Here is a 23149-nt window from a genome sequence, read left to right on the forward strand (position 1 = left end):
ATCTTTCTAAGGCTGAAGCCTGGCTTCAGAGCCAGGATTATTTGGCCTCTGTTGGCATATTATGAATTCACACACTTTGTGAAGAGTTGGGAGTGACTTCCCCTCTTCCGTCCCATCCCTTAATGATCAAAGGATTGAAATCTTTTGAGGCAGACAGCCTTGACAATAAAGCTAGCTTCAAATACTGCTCAGGTATTTCCCCACGGATTTAAAGGTAAGCAATTTTTTTCAGCTTGGAATTTGAAATAAACTGAGAAAATGAATGAATTTCCTGTCAGAATAAGAAATTCTTTTGCAAGTCAGATGGCTTTTGCAATCTTTGCTGCCCACAGAATTGAAGGTGGTTTTAATCTAGTTGTCAGTAGATAGATCATTAAAAATAATTTTTGATGATGGATCACTATGCAATTTTTGTTATCTATCATCACATTGCTATAACAAAACCCCTTTCGTTCCCAACAGCTTCTTTAAGTGAAGAGCGTTTCTCAGTACTTACAGCCAGTGGTGCGCTGGTAAATATTTAACAAAAAGTGGTGAATGGGGGAGAGAAAGGGGATAGTCAGGAAGTGCTAATTTGTACCATTTGCCAATTTCTGGGTGTAAATACTCCCACCATGGCTGTTTCCAAGTTACCAACGTGATGTCACTGAATTTGGAGTTGGTTAAGGATGAGCAGTATTTTTACCACACAAATACAATAGGTGCAAATAATATCAAGAGCATAAATAACAGTAAAATATAGACAAATAATTAGGCAGTGATGAGTTTTGGGTACTTGTTTTCTTTGTTTCTTATATGGTTTGTTTAATTGTAAGTTTATATAATTTAAATTTTAGTAATGATTATGTTTGACTACCACCCACAAAATTCCCAAAACTTGAACCAGTACAAGCTGGTTTCAGCATACCACTGCTCAACAGCTGTAAAAATTAGGAATGAAAGTATTGCTAAAATGATCCCATTCTAGCACAAACAGTATTCACCCAGGGATATGTGAACTAATTGGGGAGGAAAATCACCCACTTTTACCTTTTCAGTTTAATAATTACTTAGCAAAGTTTGGGGACTGGTTTCATGAGCATATACATATGTCAAATTGTACACTTTAAATATGTGTAGTTTATTTTATGTCAGTTGTATCTCAACAAAGGTGTTAAAAAATTTGGTGGGACATTAAAAAATTGTAATGTATTTACATTATTTTGATCAATTGCATTCTTATCCTAATATATAAAAACCCAGGGTCCATAGTAACTGAAGGCTCGACTGACCAGAAGTCAGTCCTGCAGTCAGTGCTGGGTTGCTGCTGCGGGTGCAGCGACCCAGCACTGACTGCCAAGGGGCCTGCAGATCAGGCCCAGAGAGAGGCCTGGATAGAGAAGCAGGGTCTGATCTGTAGCCTCCATGGCAGCTGTTGATCAGCCCTTGCCCCTCTCTCTCTCTCTCTCTCTCTCTCTCTCTCGGGGCCTGGCCAGCAGCCCCACCTCTCTTTCTCTCTGGGCCTCCGTGGGGGCTGCTGATCAGCCCTGCCTCTCTGATCAGGCCTGGAGATAGGCCCCGAGACTCTGACTGGCATAGAAACCGACCAATCAGAACCTAATCTGGGTGAACTGAGAAGGCAGAACCTAAGGTGGGGGCTGAGGAGGGGTTTTAAGGGCAACAGCTGTTTGGTGTAAGGTGTGAGAAAGCGGTTCAATTTTTTAATGACTGGTTTGGCAGTACAGTGCATATGGCTGGCTATCAGTCCAGATATAGGGATTATGTATTTTTGTCTACCAAGAGCATCTCCTCCTACTGAAAAAGGTTTTTCCCCCCATTTAAGAAATCCTATCCTATATAATCTATCTATACTAATAAAAGGGTAACATGCTAATTAAACTGGGTAGACCGGCCATCTTCTGGACGTCCGATTTCCTTCTGGACAAAGCCATGGTGGTAGGGGCCGAGGCAGAGAGGGCAGTTGGGGGTGAGATCAGGCTGGCAGGGGAGGACAGTTAGGGGTGATCAGGCAGGCAGAGGCAGTTAGGGGCGATCAGGTCAGCAGGGGAGAGCAGTTGGGGGCGAGATCAGGCTGGCAGGGGAGGGCCGTTGGGGGTGAGATCAGGCCGACAGGGGAGGGCAGTTGGGGGCAACCAGGGCAGCAGGGGAGGGCAGTTAGGGGTGATCAGGCAGGCAGAGGCAGTTAGGGGCGAGATCAGGCTGGCAGGGGAGAGCAGTTGGGGGCAAGATCAAGCTGGCAGGGGAGGGCAGTTAGGGGCGATCAGGCAGGCAGGCAGAGAGGTTAGGGGCCATCAGGCAGGCAGGCAGGCAGAGGCAGTTAGGGGTGATCAGGCAGGCAGGCAGTGAGCAGTTAGGAGCCAGCGGTCCCGGATTGCGAGAGGGATGTCCGACTGCTGGTTTAGGCCTGATCCCACAGGCATCGGGCCTAAACCAACAGTCAGACATCCCCCAAGGGGTCCCCATTTGGAGAGGGTGCAGGCTGGGCTGAGGGAAACACCCCCCCCATGCACAAATTTTGTGCACCGGGCCACTAGTGATAATTATAATGATAGAAAAATTTAATACCTAGTCTTATGGTCATAGAAAGTAAAATAATGATCCAATATTCACATATATTTTTAGACAGAGGAATATGACAGAGTTATCAATAAGATATTCAAGCATAAAAATACATATGGTAAAATTTTGTGATGGAACATGGAGTGGACATTTGAGTTCAAGTAGAAAAAGGAATGATGTAGAGAAAAGCCTGTTTATGTATTTTTTTTAAGTAAACAAGCTTTTAATACAGTGGGAAGTAAAATACTGTACACTGTAAGAGATCTAGAAAACTAGAGCTTCAAGTCTTTTTTTAAAAAAAGTCATTAAGCTCCATTGAACCACGAAGTCTAGAGTACAAAACTACACTGAGGGCCAAGGTGAGGCCTTGGCATCTACATCCCAAGCCCTTCATGCAGAGCAGCAGCCTACTCAGCAGATACCACACTGACCTGCTGTGTGGACACAAGCAGTGTGCTCAGCCTAGGGGTGGGCTGGTGGGCTACATCTGGGTCCTGTTGTCCCTTGGGTATTCTCCAACTGGAACAGGACACGTAACAATACAAAACAAAAAAAGACCAAGAATCCACTGGCAAGAAGGATTAAGTTGGAACGTTCCCCGCCCCCACTCGATGTAGCCACAGCCTTCAACTTCTGGGTTTTGGTTCTTCATAGGAGCTGTAAGTTTACTTGTAAGTTTACTTGTAAGTTTACTTGTAAGTTTACTGTTAAACACTGTCCCCGGTAGGGCCTTGCAGCTTCTAATGGTGGTGACTTCTGTAGCCCCCTTATGTCCTGTGGGTCTCTTATTGCACTGTGTGCTGCAAATGAACCATTTAGCTGACCTTTCTCACCATCCCTGCTGACTGACCTACCCCTCCTGGACATCTCACAGGCCAGTCGCTTGAAATATTCTGGAAAACCAGTATGTTCATTTCCGTAAGGGACAGCATAAATCCCTGTTTCCCATGCCTTCTTGAAGCTTCTTGAACTCATCTCTATCTCCTATCCAAACCAGCATGAAATGTGTTACGTCAGATTTATGCTTGACAGCCTGCGGGAAAAGGGCTTGGAAAGTGGTGTCATCCACAATCTGGCCACACCCCAGGGAAAGAAGTGACTTGTTTTCATTGAGTTTCTGAATCTCTCTCATAACTTCAGTGTTTCTGAGCACATTCTGATACCCAGCTGGATGAAAGACAGTGCCGCTAGGGTTGGTATAGGCCCCTTGGATGTGTAACTCGGCTCAGCTTCCGCTTCTCTTGGGCCCACTCTAGCACCTTCTGTTCATCAGTGAGGTCAAGGGATTCACGTTGTTTTCCCTGATCTGCTGCGTACAGTTCCAGGAGATTGTTGAAATGTGTAGTCAGTACCAGGGCTCCACTTTCCATTGGGTGAAGTAGCTGTTTTCAAGTCTCCCATCTCTGAGTCCAAATCATTGAATACTGCATATAAACAGTCCTTGAAACGTGTGGGTCAGTCATTACTAGCCCGAGGAGAGAGTTCCTGAATAAGCTCACGGGCAACATGAGTAAGATCCTTGTCCTCATGGCGACATTTCTGAAATTTTTGCTCTCTTCATCGAAGGTCAAAATCAGTGACAGCATCCAGTAAGGCCTGAATTAACCCCTTCCAGGATTTCAGGGCTGGAACCTAAGGTGCATCCACAGCACTCATGCCTGTTCTAATCACCAGCACAAGTTCCCGAGGCTTCTGACTTTTTAAGCTTGGAGACAGCGTCCTGGGCTTTTTTTGGGGGGTGGGGGAGGGAGCATCACTGAAGATTCACAAATGTTATCAGAGGCTTGGCTCCCTGTAAATGCCATGGAGTTTTGTATCTGCTCCAAAAGCTGCCACCGCTCTAACTCTGTTCATGTATTTTTTAAGTGGATGGTTGTAAGTATCAAATTGCTAGGGTATTAATTAACTGGATAGATTTTAAAGAGTTATGTAACCATTTATTTTTAAGTGTATGACTTCACAATGTGTCAGAAATGACAACCTTTGTAACTATTCAACTTTTGATGAAAAAGGTTAGTTGTCAACTAAAATGTGTGCCAGGAAGTACATCCGTTTTCAATAATCATTTAGAGAGCACACTAGCAAAAAAGATTGAAGACTCCTAGTTGAGATAGTTACTGGAAGCTCTTCTATAAAACTTTGCCAAACCCCTGAAATTAAAAGAATTAACTTCCCCTTCTCCAAGTTCTGAGAATCTCTCTGAAGGTGTGCAGTATGTTTGAATACAGCTAGTTGCGGCCTTGTGGGGTTTTAACCTGTGCTCCTTGGATTGGGGGCAAAGGGAACATGGATGGTCACTACTTTTGGAGAGTATGTCTCTATGTAAATTTTTCTAGGGCAAGAAACTTCAGATTCTCTCTTTAAATCCACAACAAGGTCATGACCTCCAAAGAGTTAAAAACAATTTGACCAGACCCTGAGGCCCTTTACAAAGTTCTAATGGGTTCTTCTTTGTCTGCCAGAAAACAAAATGCAGTAGTCAAAGTTTTGTAAAACTGAATTGAAGTCCCCAAGTCTCTGTCTGAGACTGAAGTAACAAACAAACAAACAAACAAAAAACACAAGAAAAACAAAAAGCCATCCAACAAAACAAACAAAACCCACACAGGTTTTAGGGTAAGAAGTTCTTGATTAAAATCCTGGTTCCATCACCTACTTAAAGAAGAAGATGGAGATGAAGATGGAGACAAAGGAGGAGGAGGAGGAGGAGAAGGAGAAATAAATAAATAAATAAGTAAATAAATCCTTGACATTTAGAGGAAAGTTTGAGAGTAACTTTTCTCCTCAGTAAAATGGGGTTAAAAGACCTAGTTCTTGGGGGTAATTAGGAGGATGGAATAAAGTGATGGCCAGGTCCATAGTACATGCCCCCATGTTGGTCCCCCCACCCCTTTCTTATTTTCTACCCCTGAGATGGAGTGAGTCTGGGGATGTTCTTCACCCAGCTTCCATTCAAGCAAAGAAGTAATTTAAGGAGTCAACAGGCACCCACCTCACACAGCTCAAAAAAGGAGCTGAAATCCAGCCATCAAGGGTGAAGCTGCCCCTCCCCCTTTCCCAGGCCGCTCAGGCAGAGCTACCTGAAGCTGGGTGCATAACTGGAGCATCCAGAGACACCAAAGCCAAGTGGCTACAGCTCAAATGCCTGCTCCTCTTGGAAGCCTTGTTAAATCCCTCACTCAGTCTAGCTCTCATCTCTCTTTCCCCTGAGACCTCTGGTACTCTATCTGTCCCTGTCCTTGTCCTTGAGCAGACATTCCTTGCTCTCTAAGTCACAGAAGTTAAGGGCATAGGCTTCAGGGTCAGAGAGACCTGGGCTGTAATCCTGGCTGTGTAACCTGGGGCAGGACACCTGACCTCTCTGTGCCTCAGTTTCCTCATTTGTAACTTGGGAGTCATTATAGTTGTTCTATCATGATTATGGAGAGTATGGTGCTTAGCACAGTACCTAGCATGTAAATGTTATCCGTTTTTATGATCACAGAGGTCTCCTGTGTCTGGAGTTACCCCCTCCCCAACAACTCCTCACACAATGCAAATAACAGTGATCATGTCACTATTTTCAGAACAGCTGAGAGAGTGGGTGTGGGGCTCTCTCCCAGAAGGCACCAACCCTCCACAGCCTTCCTCAACATGCAAATCCTGCTCCAGTTCCAGACAATGAGCTTCCAGAGGCCATGGAATGTCCAGCCACTGCCTTGCATAACTACAGAAACTGGGAAGGACCCTCCCAGACCTTTCAACCTAAGAGACAGGCAAACCGATTGTAAAATAGGCAAACCAAGGCCCACGCAATGAGTCAGCATCCATCTAAGGTATTTTAAAGAATTCTAAAAATAACCCTCACCCCCTCCAATCACTCTTTCTCCTTGCTTTTTTCTTTTCTTTTCTTTATTTTTTTGTTATAACACTTCCCTTACTTGACAGCACGTATTTATTCTTTTACTTATGTATCATCTGTTTCCCCACCAGAGGTAACTCCATGAAAGCAGGGACACCGTCTTGTTCACAGATGTATCCCTGGTGCTTTGCTCAAGTAAGTGTTGGCTGTATAGGTAACTAGATGAATGCCATTTGGATGTTTGTCCTTAGAGGCAAGCCTAGAAATGCATTCCTTTGGTCATTTATCCAATAAACTTTTGATGAACATCTATGTAAGAGACCTTTTGAAAAATGTTGATGAATGAGACATCATCCTTGCTCTTAAGCAGTTTCCTTATTAGTGAACAATAGGCCCCAGTGGGCTGGCAACTTTATGCTTAACTTCTCTGTGTGAAAGCAGCTCTTGCAATTGTAAGGAACCATGTCTCAGAACTCTTGAAGAAAAAAGGGGATCAGAAGGATATAGGAGGGCTAAAGAGTAAAACAGAAAAGACATCAAGACTAAGATGATTCCAGGGGCTGGCTGACTTCTCTCCATCTTTTGAAGCCTGTGTGGTCTTTATTTAAGAGTGTCTCTTTTTTCCTGGATGTGTGCCTCTGACTCTTTGGCTCTCTCTTCTCATCTGAATTTGGGGGACAGCCAGTCTGATTGTCCTTCATTGTCTCCTAGAGTGAGAGCTTTCAGGTCAGACCAGTTCTTGGATTACTAGTTGGCCTAGAGGGTGAACATCATCTAGCTTCTAACATACCCTGAGCAGAAGGTACGTTTAGTTAAGAGGGAGTGTTGAACATCATCTTTCCTCTGAGCCTGTGAAGTGGGTAGTATTTCTCTTTTACAGATGAGAAAACAGGCTCAGAGAGGAGAAATGACAGCAAACCTTGTAACAAAGCTGACCTGCAAACCCATGATTGAGAAATACATGCTCTTGCTGTTTGCCACTGAGATTTGGGCGGGGGGGGGGGGGGGCGGGGGGGGAGTTCTTTGTTATGCAGTAACAGCTGACTAATATAAGATTCAAATCCAGTTTCTTTCGTCCTCCATTATGTCCCACTGAGCTTTTGGGTCTGATTCCTGTTCTCCCCACAGAAACATTTTTGAAGTGTCCTATCCTCAAAGGAGAAGAGAGGAAGGTACTGGAAAAGAGGTTGAGAGATTTGTCCCCGAGAACCACCCGCATACTAAGCTCTTGCTTTCTCTGCATCCCACTCTGACAGCTAGAGAAAGGCATAGATAATAACAATCCTAACCATTGACAGCGTTCTACAGAGTTCTTCAAAGAGGTTTCATCTAGGCTATCATTGCATTTGCACACCCAGACAGTTCCAGAGGGTAGCCAGGGTTGGTTTTATTACAACCAGTGTACAGTACAGTTGAGGAAACTAAAGCTCAGAGGGGTGAAGTGAGTTGTCGGGGTTAAAATTCTTCATCTAAACTCAGATCCCTTGGTTTCCAGCCCAGGGCGCTTTCCACAAACTCCCCATTGCCTCTGAGTCTTGACAGAGACCATCGTTCATCTGAGCACTTTTATGTGGTAGCATAGGGCCATGTGGTTCAGATGCCACAGCAAGTACAGCTAGAGTGCAGAGCAGGACACTGAACCTCAGCTCATTATCGCGCTTCTAAAAATATATATATTTTATAGATTTATTACAGAGAGGAAGGGAGAGGGATAGGGAGTTAGAAACATCGATGAGAGAGAAACATCGATCAGCTGCCTCCCGCACACCCCCCACCGGGGATGTGCCCGCAACCAAGGTACATGCCCTTGACCGGAATCGAACCTGGGACCCTTCAGTCTGTAGGCTGATGCTCTATCCACTGAGCCAAACTGGCTAGGGCTCATCATGGCACTTTAATAATCATTCATTGAGCTTTCCCTTTCCTCCCAACTTGCTTTGCTCTTTTTAAAACATATATTTTTATTGATTTCAGAGAGGAAGGGAGAGGAAGAGAGATAGAAACATCGATAATGAGAGAGAATCATTGATCCGCTGCCTCCTGCATGCCCCACACTAGGGGATGAGCCAGAAGCTCGGGAATGTGCCCTGACGGGGAATTGAACCATGACCTCCTGGTTCATGGGTCGATGCTAAACCACTGAGCCACGCCAGCCCGGGCATTTCTTTGTTCTTTTGAGGTCCTTTTCCCCAGCCTCCATCCAACGTCTGGTTAAGGTGGAGAGAGTGTATTTTCCAGATGCCACAGAACTCAGAATGTGCTCTTTGAAGACAGCAAGTATTGTTGGTGCAACAGAAAGGTAACAGGGTAGGGAAGTAAAGAACCTCGGTTGAAGCCTGGCTAGCCATTTGATTTATGACACATCTTGGCTTTATATTTTCGCCTCCTATAAATGAGGATTATCATGCGATGACAAACGCTCTCTTTTGCCTGCCACATCCTTTTCCTGGCTAACTTCACTCATCTTTCAGGTTTACCTCCTCACAGAGACCTTTCCCTGAGGTCAAATTGTGTTCCTGCCCAAATTCTTTTTTTTTTTTTTTTTAATCCTTACTTGAGGATATTTTTTTCCATTGATTTTTAGAGAGAGTGGAAGGGGTGGGGGGGGGGAGAGAGGGAAACATCGATGTGAGAGAGACACATTGATTGGTTGCCTCCACCAGAGCCAGGAATCAAGCCTGCAACCAAGGTACATGCCCTTGATTGGAATCGAACCCAGAACCCTTCAGTCCGCAGGCTGATGTTCTATCCACTGAGCCTGACCAGCCAGGGCCCACATTCTTTTATATTACTTCCTGCATAACACTCACTGCCATTTATATTTATACAATTATTTGTTTTCTTGCTTTACTGTGGGTCTCCTCTGCTAGATCAGAAGCTGCTTGAGGGGAGGGGCTGTGTCTGTTTCTATACTGAGACTAGCCTAGTGCCGGCTACCTAGTGAGCACTCAAAAAATATTTGTTGGGCCCTGGCTGGTGTGGTTCGGTTGGCTGAGCATCCTCCTGTGCACTGAGAGGTCACCGGTTCCTTTACAGGTTAGGGCACATGCCCAGGTTTCGGGTCCAATCCCCAGTAGGGGTGTATGCTGAAGGCAACCAATCAATGTTTCTCCCTCTCTCCCTCCCTCCCTCTCCCTTAAAACATATTTTTAAAAATATTTGTTGGATGAGTGAATGAAGCTGTCCCCCTCTTTCTACCCCTCCCACCTACTCCTACCCTCACTCCCCTTTCTCACCTCCTAGGGGGTGTGGTAAGATGATAATGAACTGTAAGCTGGAAATTCTTGGGCGAGGGTTGATGGCTGGCACCTCCACTCCTTCCTTTGTTCACTAAGTTCATGTGACACGGGCCTCTTAGCTATCTCTCCAATATGCCAATCTCACTCCTGCCTCAGAGGAACTGCGTTCCCTCTATCTGGAATGCTCTTCCCAGATAATCAGTTGGCTCCATCCTTCACTTCAATCAGATCTCTACTTAAAATGGGAAGTCTTTCCTGACTGCCATTTCTGAACTAATTCCTTATCATCTTTGTTCTCTATTCCTTCCTCCCCCATTTTCCGTCATAGCACTTTTCACTACTTGATGTTGAATTTTATCATTTGGTTGACTTGTTTATTGTCCGTCTCCTCCCTGATAACATAAACTCTATGAAGTCAGAGTTTTCATCTTTCTTCCCTTTATTTGTGTATATCTGTGTCACCCAGACCAGTTCCTGGTAAATGCTAATGAATATAAAATGAATGATTGATGAACGAATGATAATGAAAAGAAGGTAAAGAACACAGCTTTTCTTCTTAAAGGTCAGAGGAAGGAATAATTTCTAGTTAGGGTCAAGACCAATTACACCCAGCTGTGAACTAAGTGAGCCTCAGTTTCCTCATCTATTAAGTGGGAATATTGTATCCACAATTCACAGGCTTGTTTTAGAAATTATATAAAGATTAAATGAGCAGATATAAATGTCTAGAACACAGTAGGTGCTCAGCAAATACTCCTACTCAAACATGGAGCCACACACAGCCCTTAAAAAAGTCTAGGTTATAAAGGATTCTCAGTCTGGGGGAGAAAACAGGCAGCCGATGAAGTCTCTCTCTCCAATTTCACTTCTAAGAGAGGAATTCGCTGGCCAGAGCCCAGGATGGTCACTGATGCAGAGGACAAGGAGCCAAACGCTGGCCTCCCACATAGTTTCCAAAAAGTGTGAGCGTGGGGTTGTATAACCTGTCCCTGCGGCACCCATCTCCACTGACGTCTTTTCACCAAACATTCTTGGAAAGGGATCATGTGAGCTGGGCTGTAAGGTAGCCTGGGGGAGGGAAAAGGAAGAAAGGTAGGGAGGTGGAGACCCTTGGGGGTGGGGTGGGATTAACGAGAGGGTACCACATTTACTAAGCTCCTACTATGTGCCAGGCACTGAGCTCATTCTGATAGCTACCTAGATCTTTGCCATAAATCTGAGAGATCAGGTATTGCCACTCCCACATTCCAAGAGAAGAAAAAGAACAATAATTAATATCGCTAACATTTACATAATGCTGACTGTGTATCAGGCAGTGAGATAAGCACACATTTGACCCTCGGGGCAGCCCATGACATGGGTACTATTCTGATCCTCATTTTATAGAGGAGGAAACTGAGGCTCAGAGAGGTGAAGTAACTCCCCCAAGGTCACCCAGCAAGACAGTAGTAGAGTCAGGATTCAAATACAAGCAGGGTTCCAAAGTCCTTAGACCTGTATGAGGACACTTCCCAGGGGATTTGTGGGGGTGGATCTGGAATGTGACCCCAGCAGCAGTTGTCCTCACTTGCCCATAGTGGGGCCCAGTGTGGGAGTGACATATGTGACGTCACCAAGTGATCAGAGGCTCTCCCCGGGGACAGTTTGTCCCAGCTTGTGGCTGTTTGTCATTCTGCCTCTGACCTCAAGTTTAAAATTTCATTCATAAGTTTGGAATCACAAACTTGGCTGCGAGAGAAGGGCCCTTGGAGATCAGCTATTCTAGTCCAACCCCCTCATATTACAGATGGAAAAAAAACCCTGAGGTCCAAAGAGAGGCACACACATAGCAAGGTCACAGGGCAATTTTCTGTTAGAAGGAGGAGTTGGTTTGAAGTCAATTACAGATAATCTTGTTCTGTAATTACCAAATATAGCTGAACCTCTGAATCACTTGGGGAGCTCTTTAGATTTACAGATCTCTGCACTCTGCTTCTGAAGATTCAGACTTAGCTGGAATCTGCTATATGGTATGTTCCTTAGGCGATTCAGATGGAACAGGGCCATGGGCTGCCTTTGCAAGTTGAGTCCAATGCCTCTCTTTCATTTTATAGCTTGGTATTCTAAGAACCAGCACAGGACTTGCCTAAGGTCACATGACAAGTCAGTGTAGTCCTAGCTCAGGCTTTGTGGTCTGAACCCAAAGCTCGTTCTTCTTCTCCAGCTGCTGTAGTCAAATTCTTAAAATGGACCAAGGAGGCTGGCCAAGGGAGTTACTGCGGTTTTCCCCAGCGCTTGGTTTCCGTGTTGCACCTTAATGAAAACACAGGAGGGTGCCCATTGCTAGGGCTAGGAATGGTGAGAAATTCAGAGCTGGCATCCTTCACGGAAAAGGAAACTGCAGTGGGCTGTCCTGCTGGCCCTTGGGGGTTTCCCAGAAACAAAATTCCAGGCTCTACGGATACCAGCACCAGCTATCCAGCCTGCTTCAACTTTGGGCATTTTCCATTTCAGAAGAATGGGCAGGGAGAGCCTTCCTTCTGTGGGAGGAGAGGGGGTGGACAGGGTCCAGCTGTGACGTCAGGCGACACACCTCAGGAAGAGCCACACGTTCCAGCACCTGGCAGGAAGACGAAGCTGCTTTCAGGAACTAAGTTAAACCTCTCAAGCACTTTTCCTGAGCCTCTCCTCCCACCACCCTTACTCCCTTACCCAGAGATACTTGAGCTGAGGGCTTCACTGGTCCTTTTCCACTTCTCACTACTCCACCACTCATGTCAGTTAGCTTTCTTTCTTTTCTTTCCCCTCCTTCCCTCCCTCCCTCCCTCCCTCCCTTCCTCCCTCCCTCCCTCCCTCCCTCCCTCCCTTGTCTTCTTCTGGAAATGTATCTTGGTGTTTGGATTCAGATGTCATGGGTTTGAACCCTAACTCAGCTTCCTATGAGCTTCTGACCTAAGTAGAGTCACCCCCTCTCAGAGCCTCAGTTTTTACTTTTCTAAAGTAGGATAATATCTATCTTCTTGGATTGTGAGGATGAAACAAGATCATGTAGGTACTTAAAAAGTTGTTTTCTCAGAAACACTAGATCCTGTAATTAGGGGCCAGAAGGATTTGACTATATGCAGGGTGTGCAAAAGTGGGTTTACACTTGTGAGTACACTAAACACAGTTTATTCTTTATTGTTTTATTTATTACTCTTATTAATCTACTTTTGCCCCACCCCTGAATTTCCAGTGAAACAGTTTTACTTGATGCATAAAAGCATACGTGTTTCTATCACATAGGAGAGGGTGGCATTAGGATCCTGGTTTCTAAGATTCTGTTTATCTTAGACACAGCTTCTTGGGAAATGAATTAGAAAGGGAGCAAGATATAGCCTGGAAAGCAGACCATTATGGTTGCTGGGAAGCTATAAAGGATGGGAAGACCTTATTCAAATTAGTGTACATTTAATAGAACTCAAGGATGAAGAGCATGGTGTAAGCAGTGATGCTGGCATCTCTTTCCACAGCAAAGACTCACCCCCAGATGGAGGCAGCCGGACAGACTTGGCCATTTTGACAGTAGCAACATATTGGGGCTCCTCTGTTCTCTCTCTCTGGATTTCCAGTTCAGTCACCCCTTTCCCTGAAGAGGAAAAGCAGGGTCTAGGTCATGGGCACTGCTCCTTGTTCAATGAAGCTGGCCAGGTTTATGTCCTGTTCTGACAAGCCTGCACACTCATGGGTGTTCAGGGTGATGTGGACCTTGTACACATTAAACCATTCAGGTTGGCGGTCCGGTTTCTCAGCCTGTAGGGCCACTCCTGTTATGAAGCCAAAAGGCCTGTTGAAGGTTTTGAAATGGAACTACTTGGAAGGTGACATCTCGGCTTTCTGCCCTCAGCAGAGGGCAGCTGGTCCCTCTCCTCAGCACTAAGCCTGTGTGCTTTGCCAGCCAACGGGGTGAGCAGCAGGTGGCGACAGAGAGGGTGAGCGCAGCGCCAGGTGCACCCACCCCTGTATTTTTATTGACCCGAATTGAGGCACCTAAGAGGTTGGTTGAGGTGAAAAGTCCCTCAGAAATCTCTGGGCCTTCATAACTTCCAAACTGGAGTCTAAGTGAACTGTTTACAGTAGTTCCAAATGATAAGGGAAATCACATACTTTCTCTTGATAAAGTCTCAAGTTTCTTTACTTTTGTCTGGACTTGTATCACCCAAGGTGATAATATGGTTATCACATGCTGTTCAGAAGTTCTGATTGGTAGTTACATGGGTCTTTGGTACTTTTTTCAAATGGGAAAGTAATTAGCAGAGGGTAGATTAAGTGTTGGAAAACATTAATGTCTAACTCCCCATTCCATAAACAGGGAAGCTAAGGTTAAAGAAGGAAGTGGCTTGCTAGTCTTGCAGCTCGAACCGCTGGTTGGGAAACCCAGGGTGCCTTCCTGCGACCAGTTACTGCCTTTCTTTTCATGGGGGAGGGGCTATTATCAATGAAGTTGAGGGGTTTTGTTCTGCTGGTTGCAGGAATAAAGTGACTCATCAGTTTGCTGTTGCCCTTTCTCTGTTCTTGACTCATTCAGCAAATATTTACTGACTGTCCACACTATTTGGGCTCAGAAGAGAAGCCTAAGAGAAAACAGTCATGGCTGCAAGCAGGATCTGCTCCCAGGACCTTCAGGACTTCTGAACCTGTTGTTTTTTTTGTGTTTTCTCATTACACACACACACACACACACACACACACACACACACACACACACACATATACACACACAAGATAAAACACCCACTACCCTGCCTTCTAATTAAGCTTTGTCTGAGGGCAGGGACTCTCTTGCAGTATGAGTCCAAACCTTACTGGAACCAAGTAGGTATAAAATCAATGCTGTGGTGTTGGCAACACCTGAATTCGGATTCCGAGGGCCACTAACTCACATCTTTGACACAGACAGCAGCATGCTGCTTTCCTTCACTGACCCTCAGGTCAGTCATCTGTGGAACGCGAACAATGGCAAAAATCGTCGGTGGGAGAGCTCGTAGATTCATTACAAATATCCCAGACTTTAAGGGAAAGAAAATACTGGAAATCTTTGCTAAAGAGAGTCAACATTTCCTCGCCCTTGACTACCCCTCTTCCTTCTCCCCTAGCTGCTCTCCTTTTCTTCAAAATTCCCCTCTAGAGGGCACGCAAGCTCTACGATTCTCTTGCCTCACTTCCGACCGCCGTCACGCTTCCCTTTACGTATGCTCACACCCTCGCTGCCCTGCTCAGCCGAGGCCTGCATCCACCACGCCTGCGCAGCCGCAGTCCCGCCCCTTCGCCGCTGTCCCCGGAAACGCTTCCTTCCTACGCAGCCGCCGCCGCAGCTCGGGTCGCAGGCGTTTTGCCGCTCTAGGCTGGTAGGGCCTCTCCTCCATGGTCCTGCGTGTCAGAACTGTTTCGGGGGTAGGCGGGTGAGGCAGGCTGGGCCGCGCTCGGACCTTTGGATCCTCGAGTCGGTCACCGGTGAGTGAACCCCGAGGGAGCTTGAGTACGGGTGGGGCCCGGGCAGCCGGATGGGCAGGGTTTCCCCTCACTCTGGGAATGGGTCTGTCCGCCCCCCCCCCACTCCCGGAATGGGCTCGCCTCCTCCGTCCCAGCCCCTCCTCCCGGGCTGGGTGGTGTTGCCATGGTAACGGCCGGCTGGCTGAGGCTCGGCATGTGTCCTGGCAGGTGCCCGGGCGTCCTGGAGCCCATGGCGAGGCCGCTCTGACTCAGACCCCCGGCGGAGGCCGACCCCTGCGGGCAGGCATGGCAGGCCAGTTCCGCAGCTACGTGTGGGACCCGGTGCTGATCCTGTCGCAGATCGTCCTCATGCAGAACATCTATTACGGCTCCCTGGGCCTGTGGCTGGCGCTGGTGGACTGGCTGTTGCGCGGCAGCCCCTCGCTGGACCAGATGTTCGACGCCGAGGTAGGGTCCTCAGGCGAGCGCGGGTGGTGCCTCGGCCTCACGGAGTGAGCTTTGTGGTCCGACACTACTGGGCTGTAGACCTGGCTGGGCCACCTTCCAGCTTTGAGGCCCTGGGCAAGGTCTCACCTTACTGAGCCTTTGCTGCCCCATCTGTAAAATGGAATGGCGAATGGCTGATAACAGAGGCTGATTTATACAAAGGAAAGGGGCTGGGTGTTATAACAAACAGGCCAGCGTCCTAGGCAACCTGATACACCTCCTTTCTGACACTCTTGACTTCACTTCTCTGAGCCCCCAAATTCTCAGATGCCAAACTGGGGAGGGGGGACGGGTAACAGTATTCAAGGAGATGTAATGGAAACTGCCTGGACTTTGAAGTCAGGCCTCCGTTTAAGTTCCACTTACTCACTGTGTGACCTGGGGCAAGTATCATCATATTTCTGAACCTCAGTTTTTCTGTTCGCAAAGTGATGAGAGCAGTAGCAGAGAGGCCGTGGACTGCGGTACAAAGAGCCTGTATTTTTTATTCAAAAAAGCTAGGTATTCAATCTCGGCCCAAACATACTAGCTCTGGCAAGTTGTTTCACCTTTCTGAGCCTGTTTCTTTTTCTGGAAACCAGACAGAATAATCCTCAGCAAAGTATTATGAGGCCCAAAGGGGCCTAGGAATATGGAAGTACTTTATGAAGTGTAATGGGGGCCTAGAAGGTATTTGCAACTGAGAGGCAGCTGTGGTGTATCGTAATGAGCCCTGTTCTTGGAGCCCTGAGATCTGGGATGGGTTTCTGTTGCTTATTCTCTGTGTAGCCCTTGAGTAAGTTTTATTCAAAAAGAGGTAAGAATAACAACAAAAATAATAGCTTTGTGAAGTTGTTGTGTGGATAATATGAGATTATGGATTTCAAAGGCCTTTGTAGGCTGAAAGGGTTGTGCAGGTGTTTGGTCATCAGTAGTATTTCACCAAGAGTGGTGGAGGTTACACCCCCACAGGTGCCTAGGTAGTCCCCTCTTACGACCCCCTGTCCTCCTGAGAAGGGCATGTGGGAATCCGAGGCTTTGTGGAAGAGCCATCTCATGCACACACAACCTGAATTCTAGACCAGGGGTGGGCAAACCTTTTTTTAAAGGATGAGCTAGTAAAGATTTTAAGTCACAACTACCCAACACTGCCATTGTGCCTTAGACAATACTAAGTGAATAAGTGTGGCTGTGTTTCAATAAAACTATTTACCAAAAGAGGTGCCTGGCCCTGGGGCCATAGTTTGCTGAACCCTGTTCTAGACCTTGCTCTTGCTGTTTACTTACTATATCACTTCAGACAAGTTACTTAACTTCTCGGAGCTCTTATTCCTCCTTTGTAAGATGAGAGTTAATAACACCTTCCTGGCTGCTGTGAGGGTTCAAATGAGATGCCATGAGGGATGTTTGTGAAAGCACCTTGTGGAAATAGGCTGCCATGCAGATTAAGGGGCATATTGTCTTCTGTGCTCCGGGAAGAGTTCCTTAGGATGAGGTACTGGAGCCTGGGGCTCTACCAAGTCACTTCTTTAGCATGTTTCCATTTGTGATTCCCCCTCAGATCCTGGGGTTTTCCACCCCTTCAGGCCGGCTCTCCATGATGTCCTTCATCCTCAACGCCCTCACCTGGTGAGTATCACCAGTTTTGCTGTCCAGGTTTTGGGGTCTTAGCACTGGAACTAACTTCCTACATTTGGACATGAAGCAGGTTGGCATTTGTTCCTGGGGAGTGGACTAGAGTGGGTGGCAGAGGCCAATTCTGGGACTGGCTCCATCACAGGGCTCCTTTCATTGCTGTTTGGATTTAGCTGGAAAGTTCTATGTCACTCTGTGCATGCTGCCTGTGGGACATCTTCTGTCTCAGATCACTTCCTTGATGTGGAATGAGGTGAGGAAAGGAACAGATTGGGAGTCAGGAGAACTGGGTTCTATTCTTGGTCCCTGTGACACTGACCACATTACTTCCCTCCTCTCTGGGCCTCGGGCTCCTCATCTGTACACGGAGGGGTTTCACTGGTAAGGTCTAATGTCACTCATGACCACTGCCTTTCTCTTGAGAGGCAGGTTAACATAGTGATTAAGATCTCGGGCTCTGGAAGCAGACTCACTTGGCATTGAACCTCAGCTTTCCCACTAGTCTAGTGACTATAGACAAGTTAATCTGTCTAAGCCTCAGTTTTGTCATTAGTAAAATTAGGCTAATAATATTACTCATTTCATAGTTATAAGGATTAAATGAGCTAATTCATGGAAGTACTTAGAACAGTACCTTGCACATTACTACTCTTGATCTTACACTGGAGGTTGGAAACTGGTTGGTTGACTCCAATTTGGCTTCCAGATATGTTGTCTGGCTTACACAGTTGTCAGTACATGCATGGTGTTTAGAACATTTTCCCACTTAGTTAAAAGGATATGTTAAAAAATCCAGATTTCTGGCTTCTCTTGAAAAATGAGAGGATTGATTCTAAGTCACACTTCTAGCATGCTGATTTACCCATGCTGTAAGTAGCATTTGTTCCCACTTTAGATGTAATGTGTATGCTTCAGGGTATTACAGTGCTCACCAATTCCTGGGATTCACCTGAGTGACAGTTGCCATTTGTCATCAACCTTGTCTTTTGCTGTTCTTCTACCCAGCCTGACTCACTCTCAGCATTACCTGCCAGGTTCCTCTAGGCATTTAATAATGTAATTCTTGCTTCACACTTATCTCGCTTGCTTCTGATCTCTATGCTGTCATCCTAATTGTCCCCACTCCCCAAATAACCTAACTAAGGCCAGGACAACCCAGTGACAACTCACTGCTGTCCTCTCCCCACAGTGCCCTGGGCTTGCTGTACTTCATCCGGCGAGGGAAGCAGTGTCTGGATTTCACTGTCACTGTCCATTTCTTTCACCTCCTGGGCTGCTGGTTCTACAGCTCCCGTTTCCCCTCGGCGCTGACCTGGTGGCTGGTCCAAGCCGTGTGCATTGCGCTCATGGCTGTCATCGGGGAGTACCTGTGCATGCGGACGGAGCTCAAGGAGATCCCCCTCAACTCAGCCCCTAAATCCAATGTCTAGAAATGGGTCCTTTGGACACCCTGCTGGGCAGTTGGCCCCCCAACACATTGGGCTGCTCAGACTCTCCAGATGAGGTCCAGCCCAGGTCTGAGAGGAACCCTGGAAATGTGAAGTCTGTTGGTGTGGGAGAGATAGTGAGGCCCTGTCAAGAAGGCAGGTAGCAGCCAGGATCACAGCTGCAATATTGGCCTCCGTCTGCTGAAGCCGTGGTATCTGGGAGGTCAGCAAAGGGATCTGAACTTGGGATCTGGGAGGTCAGCAAGGGGATCTCTTTCAGGGTAATAACAGAATTGGAACCATGTCACTCTTGAGCCATCATATCTGTCACCAGCCTGTTATTTAAAAAAAAAAAATCAAGGATATCTGATTGGAGCATACCACTCTTCTAGTCATCTGTCTTGTCTCCTTGGGACAGTGTTATCTTTGTCATGTTGTTGCAGCTGTTCTGTTTGGAGAAACACTTGATGTCTGGATTCATAACCCCAGAAAAAGATGTAGGTTCAAACTATTAGGCTGCTATCAGGGAGAGGACAGCAGATGGAGGCAATCAAGCACAAGGAAAATGCATAACCTGTGTTCTGCTGTGCATATGTGTGTGCACCCATGAACCCATGACTAACTTTCAGTTTTCTCTACTGGGTACCCCCCTGCTGCCAGCTTTCAACATAGCAGGCCTTAGGACCCAGAGAAGAGTCCCAGGATCACTCTCAACCTAACCCTCCTGACTTATTTGGAATTCTTCAGTGAGGGGTATGATGGGTGCCCAGAGATAGGAAGCCCAACCTTCCAGCTTGACCTGTACTGACAGGGCTGAGGGAGATAGGAATTTGCTGTTAAGATTTTTCTTGGGAGTGGAGTGTCCTCTGTGAGGGGCTGCAGCTGTCCTTCCTATGTACGTAATACAGTTTTTTCCCACGGTTCTGCCTGTACTTACTTGGTAATGCCATGGTTGGGACTGTGAGAGAGCAGCATAGCCGGGCAAGGGAGCTGTATGGAAAGAATTATTAGTTCACCTTCTCCTTTGCTGGACCCAGATTGTTCTTCCATTTGGTTAAAATACTAAGTGCAGGGAATTCCTATGTCCCACCCCCTCCACCTGCAGGCTACTCTGCTACACCTTGGGTGAACTGCCATGACTCTCAGGACTCCTTTCTCATTTGCTGGTGATTTCTGAACATGTCCACTGGAACACACTGGTCTAGACCCACTTCTGCATTGAAACCATTGGTGTTCCTCTTTGGATCCTCTGAAGTCTGCCCAAGAGAGCTGTCAGTTTTCAGATTTTAGTGTTAGGGCTACACAGGTGAGTTTTGCATCCCCCAGGAAGCCTTTCTAGCTTCCTGGCCCAGCCTCCAGAGGAGGGCATTGAGGCAGACAAGGTGAAGGTTTAAGAGAGAATGTGCCTGGGCAGAGGCTGGGAAAGTGCAAAAGTGAGCACCTCCCTAACTCAGGGTGCTCTGGCTAAGCTGGAAGGAAGCAACCTGGTAATAGTATTCTAATCCTGGCTACAAGGTCCAGGAGGCAAGGCCAGCTGAGATGACTTCCCTAGGTTGGTGGGTTTCCTTCCAGACACCACAAACTCTAAAGGCAAGCGACTAACTTTAAGAAAGGCATCAGCACATTCATGTGGCTGCCATCTCCTTTGGTCACCTGTGGTGGTCTCTAGCTGTGATGGCACACTTCTGGGGGGTTTCCTTCGAGAGCTTGTGCCATTCTGCATATTTCCTGTGATGGGAAATCTCTGCCCCTTGAGTGTTAATTTGATTTTGGATAAGATATGTGACCTCAATGAGATTTATTTTTCCAGAGAGAATTGGGCAATGGCAGTGATGTCATTTTAGTAATAAAAAACGTCTATTGAGTGCTTAATAGATGTACAACAGTGGGCTAAGTGTTTTACATCTTCCTGCTCATTTAGTCTTCACAACAACTTCCTAAAATAGAAAATATCTTCTGTATTTTACAGATAAGGAAACTGTAAGGAATTTGCCAAAGGTTACAGGTTAGGAGCTGGCAGAGCCAGGATTTGGGCTCCAGTAGTGACATTAATAAACTCATTCTGAAGACTTTAATAGTTAAAGGCTGTATAAATTCTTGTTGGTTAAATAATCTATCACCTTATAATCATACCTCCACACCCTACTGTACTGTTTTCTGTTTTGTTTTTAAATATATTTTTATTGATTTCAGAGAGGAAGGGGGAAGGAGAGAGAGAGAGAAATTGATAGGCTGCCTCCTACACACCCCACACTGGGGGATCGAGCCTGAAACCCAGGCATGTGCCCTGACGTGGAATCAAACTATGACCTCCTGGTTCATAGGTTGACACTCAACCACTGAGCCACACCAGCCGGGCCCTATTGTACTGTTTTAAATACTAAGAATGTATAGTGCTTTGTAAACATTACTAGATTTCTAAGAAAAACTGATATACATTAAATACGGCCACATATTTCCAAGTAAACAGAGGAATGTAGGAAATGTTTTTCTTTCCAAGGATAAAGGAACATTGTATCCACCCCACCACTGAGTTGGTGTATCTCTTGACTTTCTAAGGGTCTGAAGTCTGGACCTCTTTTTATCCTACCCACTACCTAAACTCGGGCCATTTGGAGAGAAGTGGAGACTAATGAGTAGCAGGTGCTCAGAATAGTTTCTAACCCAGGAGAAGGATGGGAAAGGAGGAAGAGATGGTGCCTCCGAGGGTGCCTCTAACTTCTAGTTCTAGGCACCTGTCCAGATCCGAGCCAAATGGGGCCAGGTGGCAGTCAGTAGGCAGCAGGGGTGGGTGGGAAGCTCCAGGTCCCCATGAGTCTTCTGGAGTGCACAGCTCCAATAGGCGCCCCTGGGAGCAGTTTCTTAGACCTTAGACTTTCCTCAGTGACACTCAGATCAGGGAGCTTCCTTCTGGCAGTCACAGAAGGCAGTCAGTGTGCAGTGAGGAACTCCTGCCCAACGATCACAGAGCCTCAGGAGCTGGGGGCGGTGGGGTGGGTGGCGCAGATTCAAGGCACAAGAGTGGCTTCTCTGTGGAGAGGACTTAAAAGCCACTGTGGTGCTTGAGGTTTTCTGTAGGAAATTAGTGAAGGGTGGTGCAAACAGCATTGAGATGAGGGGGTAGATGGAGATGAGGGTTTCAGTCCCTGCCCTGGGCAAGTCAAAATTCTAGGGGTCTAGTGCCGTGGTCGGCAAACTGCGACTCTTTGGCCCCTTGAGTGTGGCTCTTCCACAAAATACCACGGCCTGGGCAAGTCTATTTTGAAGAAGTGGCGTTAGAAGAAGTTTAAGTTTAAAAAATTTGGCTCCCAAAAGAAATTTCAATTGTTGTACTATTGGTATTTGGCTCTGTTGACTAATGAGTTTGCCGACCACTGGTCTAGTGGAAGACTTTAGAGAGCTGTAATGGATTGCAGAGTTAAGTCCTGGAGCCCCATTACTAGCTGTGAGACTGTGGATAAGCTACTTAACCTTTCCCTACCTTGGTTTCTTCATTTGTCAGCCGAGGATAATAATAGTACTTCGCTGGTGGTTGTGAGGATTCACTGAGTCTCGTGTAAAACACTCAGCACTGGGCCTGGCACTTATAGGAAGTAGTCCATAAGTCTGTTATAGTTTTGCCCCTCCCTGCCCCCAGTTGTACAGAGAACACACCTTTCTTCTGAGCCAGCAAGTATTGAGCTCCTATGTGCCGTCCACTGCAGTGACACATGTACTCTCACTTAATGAAAGAGATAGGCACCGTTATTTTCCTCATTTTGCAGACAAATTGAGGATAAGGAGTAAATTGAGAGTAACAGTTAGGCCTGTCTGCTTCCATAGCTTCATATTTTCATGTTCCAGTTATGTTTGAGTGGTACATGATTCAGCTAGGGAGACGGAGATCTTGGGAATCCAGATGCCACCTTAGCAAAAGGCTGTGAATGTGAACGTAGGATTGGCTTTTTAACAAGCGGCTGGTTTCCTTTAGTGGGCAGTGCGGCAGCTGCTCATTAAATGAGAAACAGGGCCAGTACTGGCCTTGGGGCTTTATTATGGTGCAAGGCCAGGGAGAAAGCATGGAAAAAAGGCCAAACATTTGTTCAATACCCCACAAGCTGGCCTTGACTACATCAAGCCTGATTTGCTCAAAGCCCTCTGGAATGGATATTAGTATTCCTATTTAATAGACAGATGAAATAGCCTCAAAGAGGTCATGTGACTTGTTAAAAGTCACCCAAACACTTTAATCCCCCTCCTTGTCTATTAACTGTTAGGGGAGCCATTTCTGGGGTGGCTTCTGATCCCAAATCAGGATCTGAGCCCAGAAGAGAAGCCTCAGATTGAAGTGATTAAACAAAGGGATGGTGTAGTGGGGCGACCCCCAATTGTGGGATTGTGGTAGGGCAGGTTGCCTGAGGACCAAGTGCTACTGCAGGTGGGGATCAGGCTGGAAAAGGTGCACCTGCTAGGAGTCACCCAGGAGGCCTGCATCCTTGTTCCCCCGGGTGCCCTGGGCACATTAGAGCCCA

General features: G+C 46.6%; 1 protein-coding gene and 2 pseudogenes across 8 annotated transcripts in view; 1 reads left to right on the top strand and 2 right to left on the bottom strand.

The window, feature by feature from the left end:
- Window positions 1-3040: 3040 nt before the first annotated feature.
- On the bottom strand, window positions 3041-4364 carry LOC308255906 (protein FAM118B-like; annotated as a pseudogene). The gene is made up of 3 exons: window positions 4026-4364; window positions 3393-3811; window positions 3041-3078 (listed from the first exon to the last, which is right to left on the bottom strand). The product of its transcript is annotated as a protein FAM118B-like (transcript).
- Window positions 4365-11551: 7187 nt separating this feature from the next.
- The window catches only part of SYS1 (SYS1 golgi trafficking protein), a 32095-nt gene continuing 20497 nt past the window's right edge, over window positions 11552-23149 (top strand). For 4 of the 6 annotated variants that reach the window (XR_013961427.1, XR_013961428.1, XR_013961429.1 and 1 more), the window contains exons 1-3: window positions 14966-15111; window positions 15319-15558; window positions 17138-17205. Coding sequence is in view for 3 of the 6 variants with exons in the window: in XM_080684408.1 (XP_080540534.1) it covers window positions 15397-15558; window positions 17138-17205 (230 nt within the window). In the remaining 3 variants the exon portion in view is untranslated. Of the gene's footprint in view, window positions 11649-14239; window positions 15112-15318; window positions 15559-17137; window positions 17206-18400; window positions 21164-23149 lie in introns of those variants that run through there. The other 2 variants (XM_080684407.1, XM_080684406.1) reach the window with 2 other exon arrangements.
- On the bottom strand, window positions 13267-14563 carry LOC308255907 (pterin-4-alpha-carbinolamine dehydratase-like; annotated as a pseudogene). Its single transcript has 2 exons — window positions 14541-14563; window positions 13267-13617 (listed from the first exon to the last, which is right to left on the bottom strand). The product of its transcript is annotated as a pterin-4-alpha-carbinolamine dehydratase-like (transcript).

The sequence above is a fragment of the Plecotus auritus genome (genome assembly GCF_963455305.1).
Source record: "Plecotus auritus genome assembly, chromosome: 8".
NCBI lineage: Eukaryota > Metazoa > Chordata > Mammalia > Chiroptera > Vespertilionidae > Plecotus > Plecotus auritus.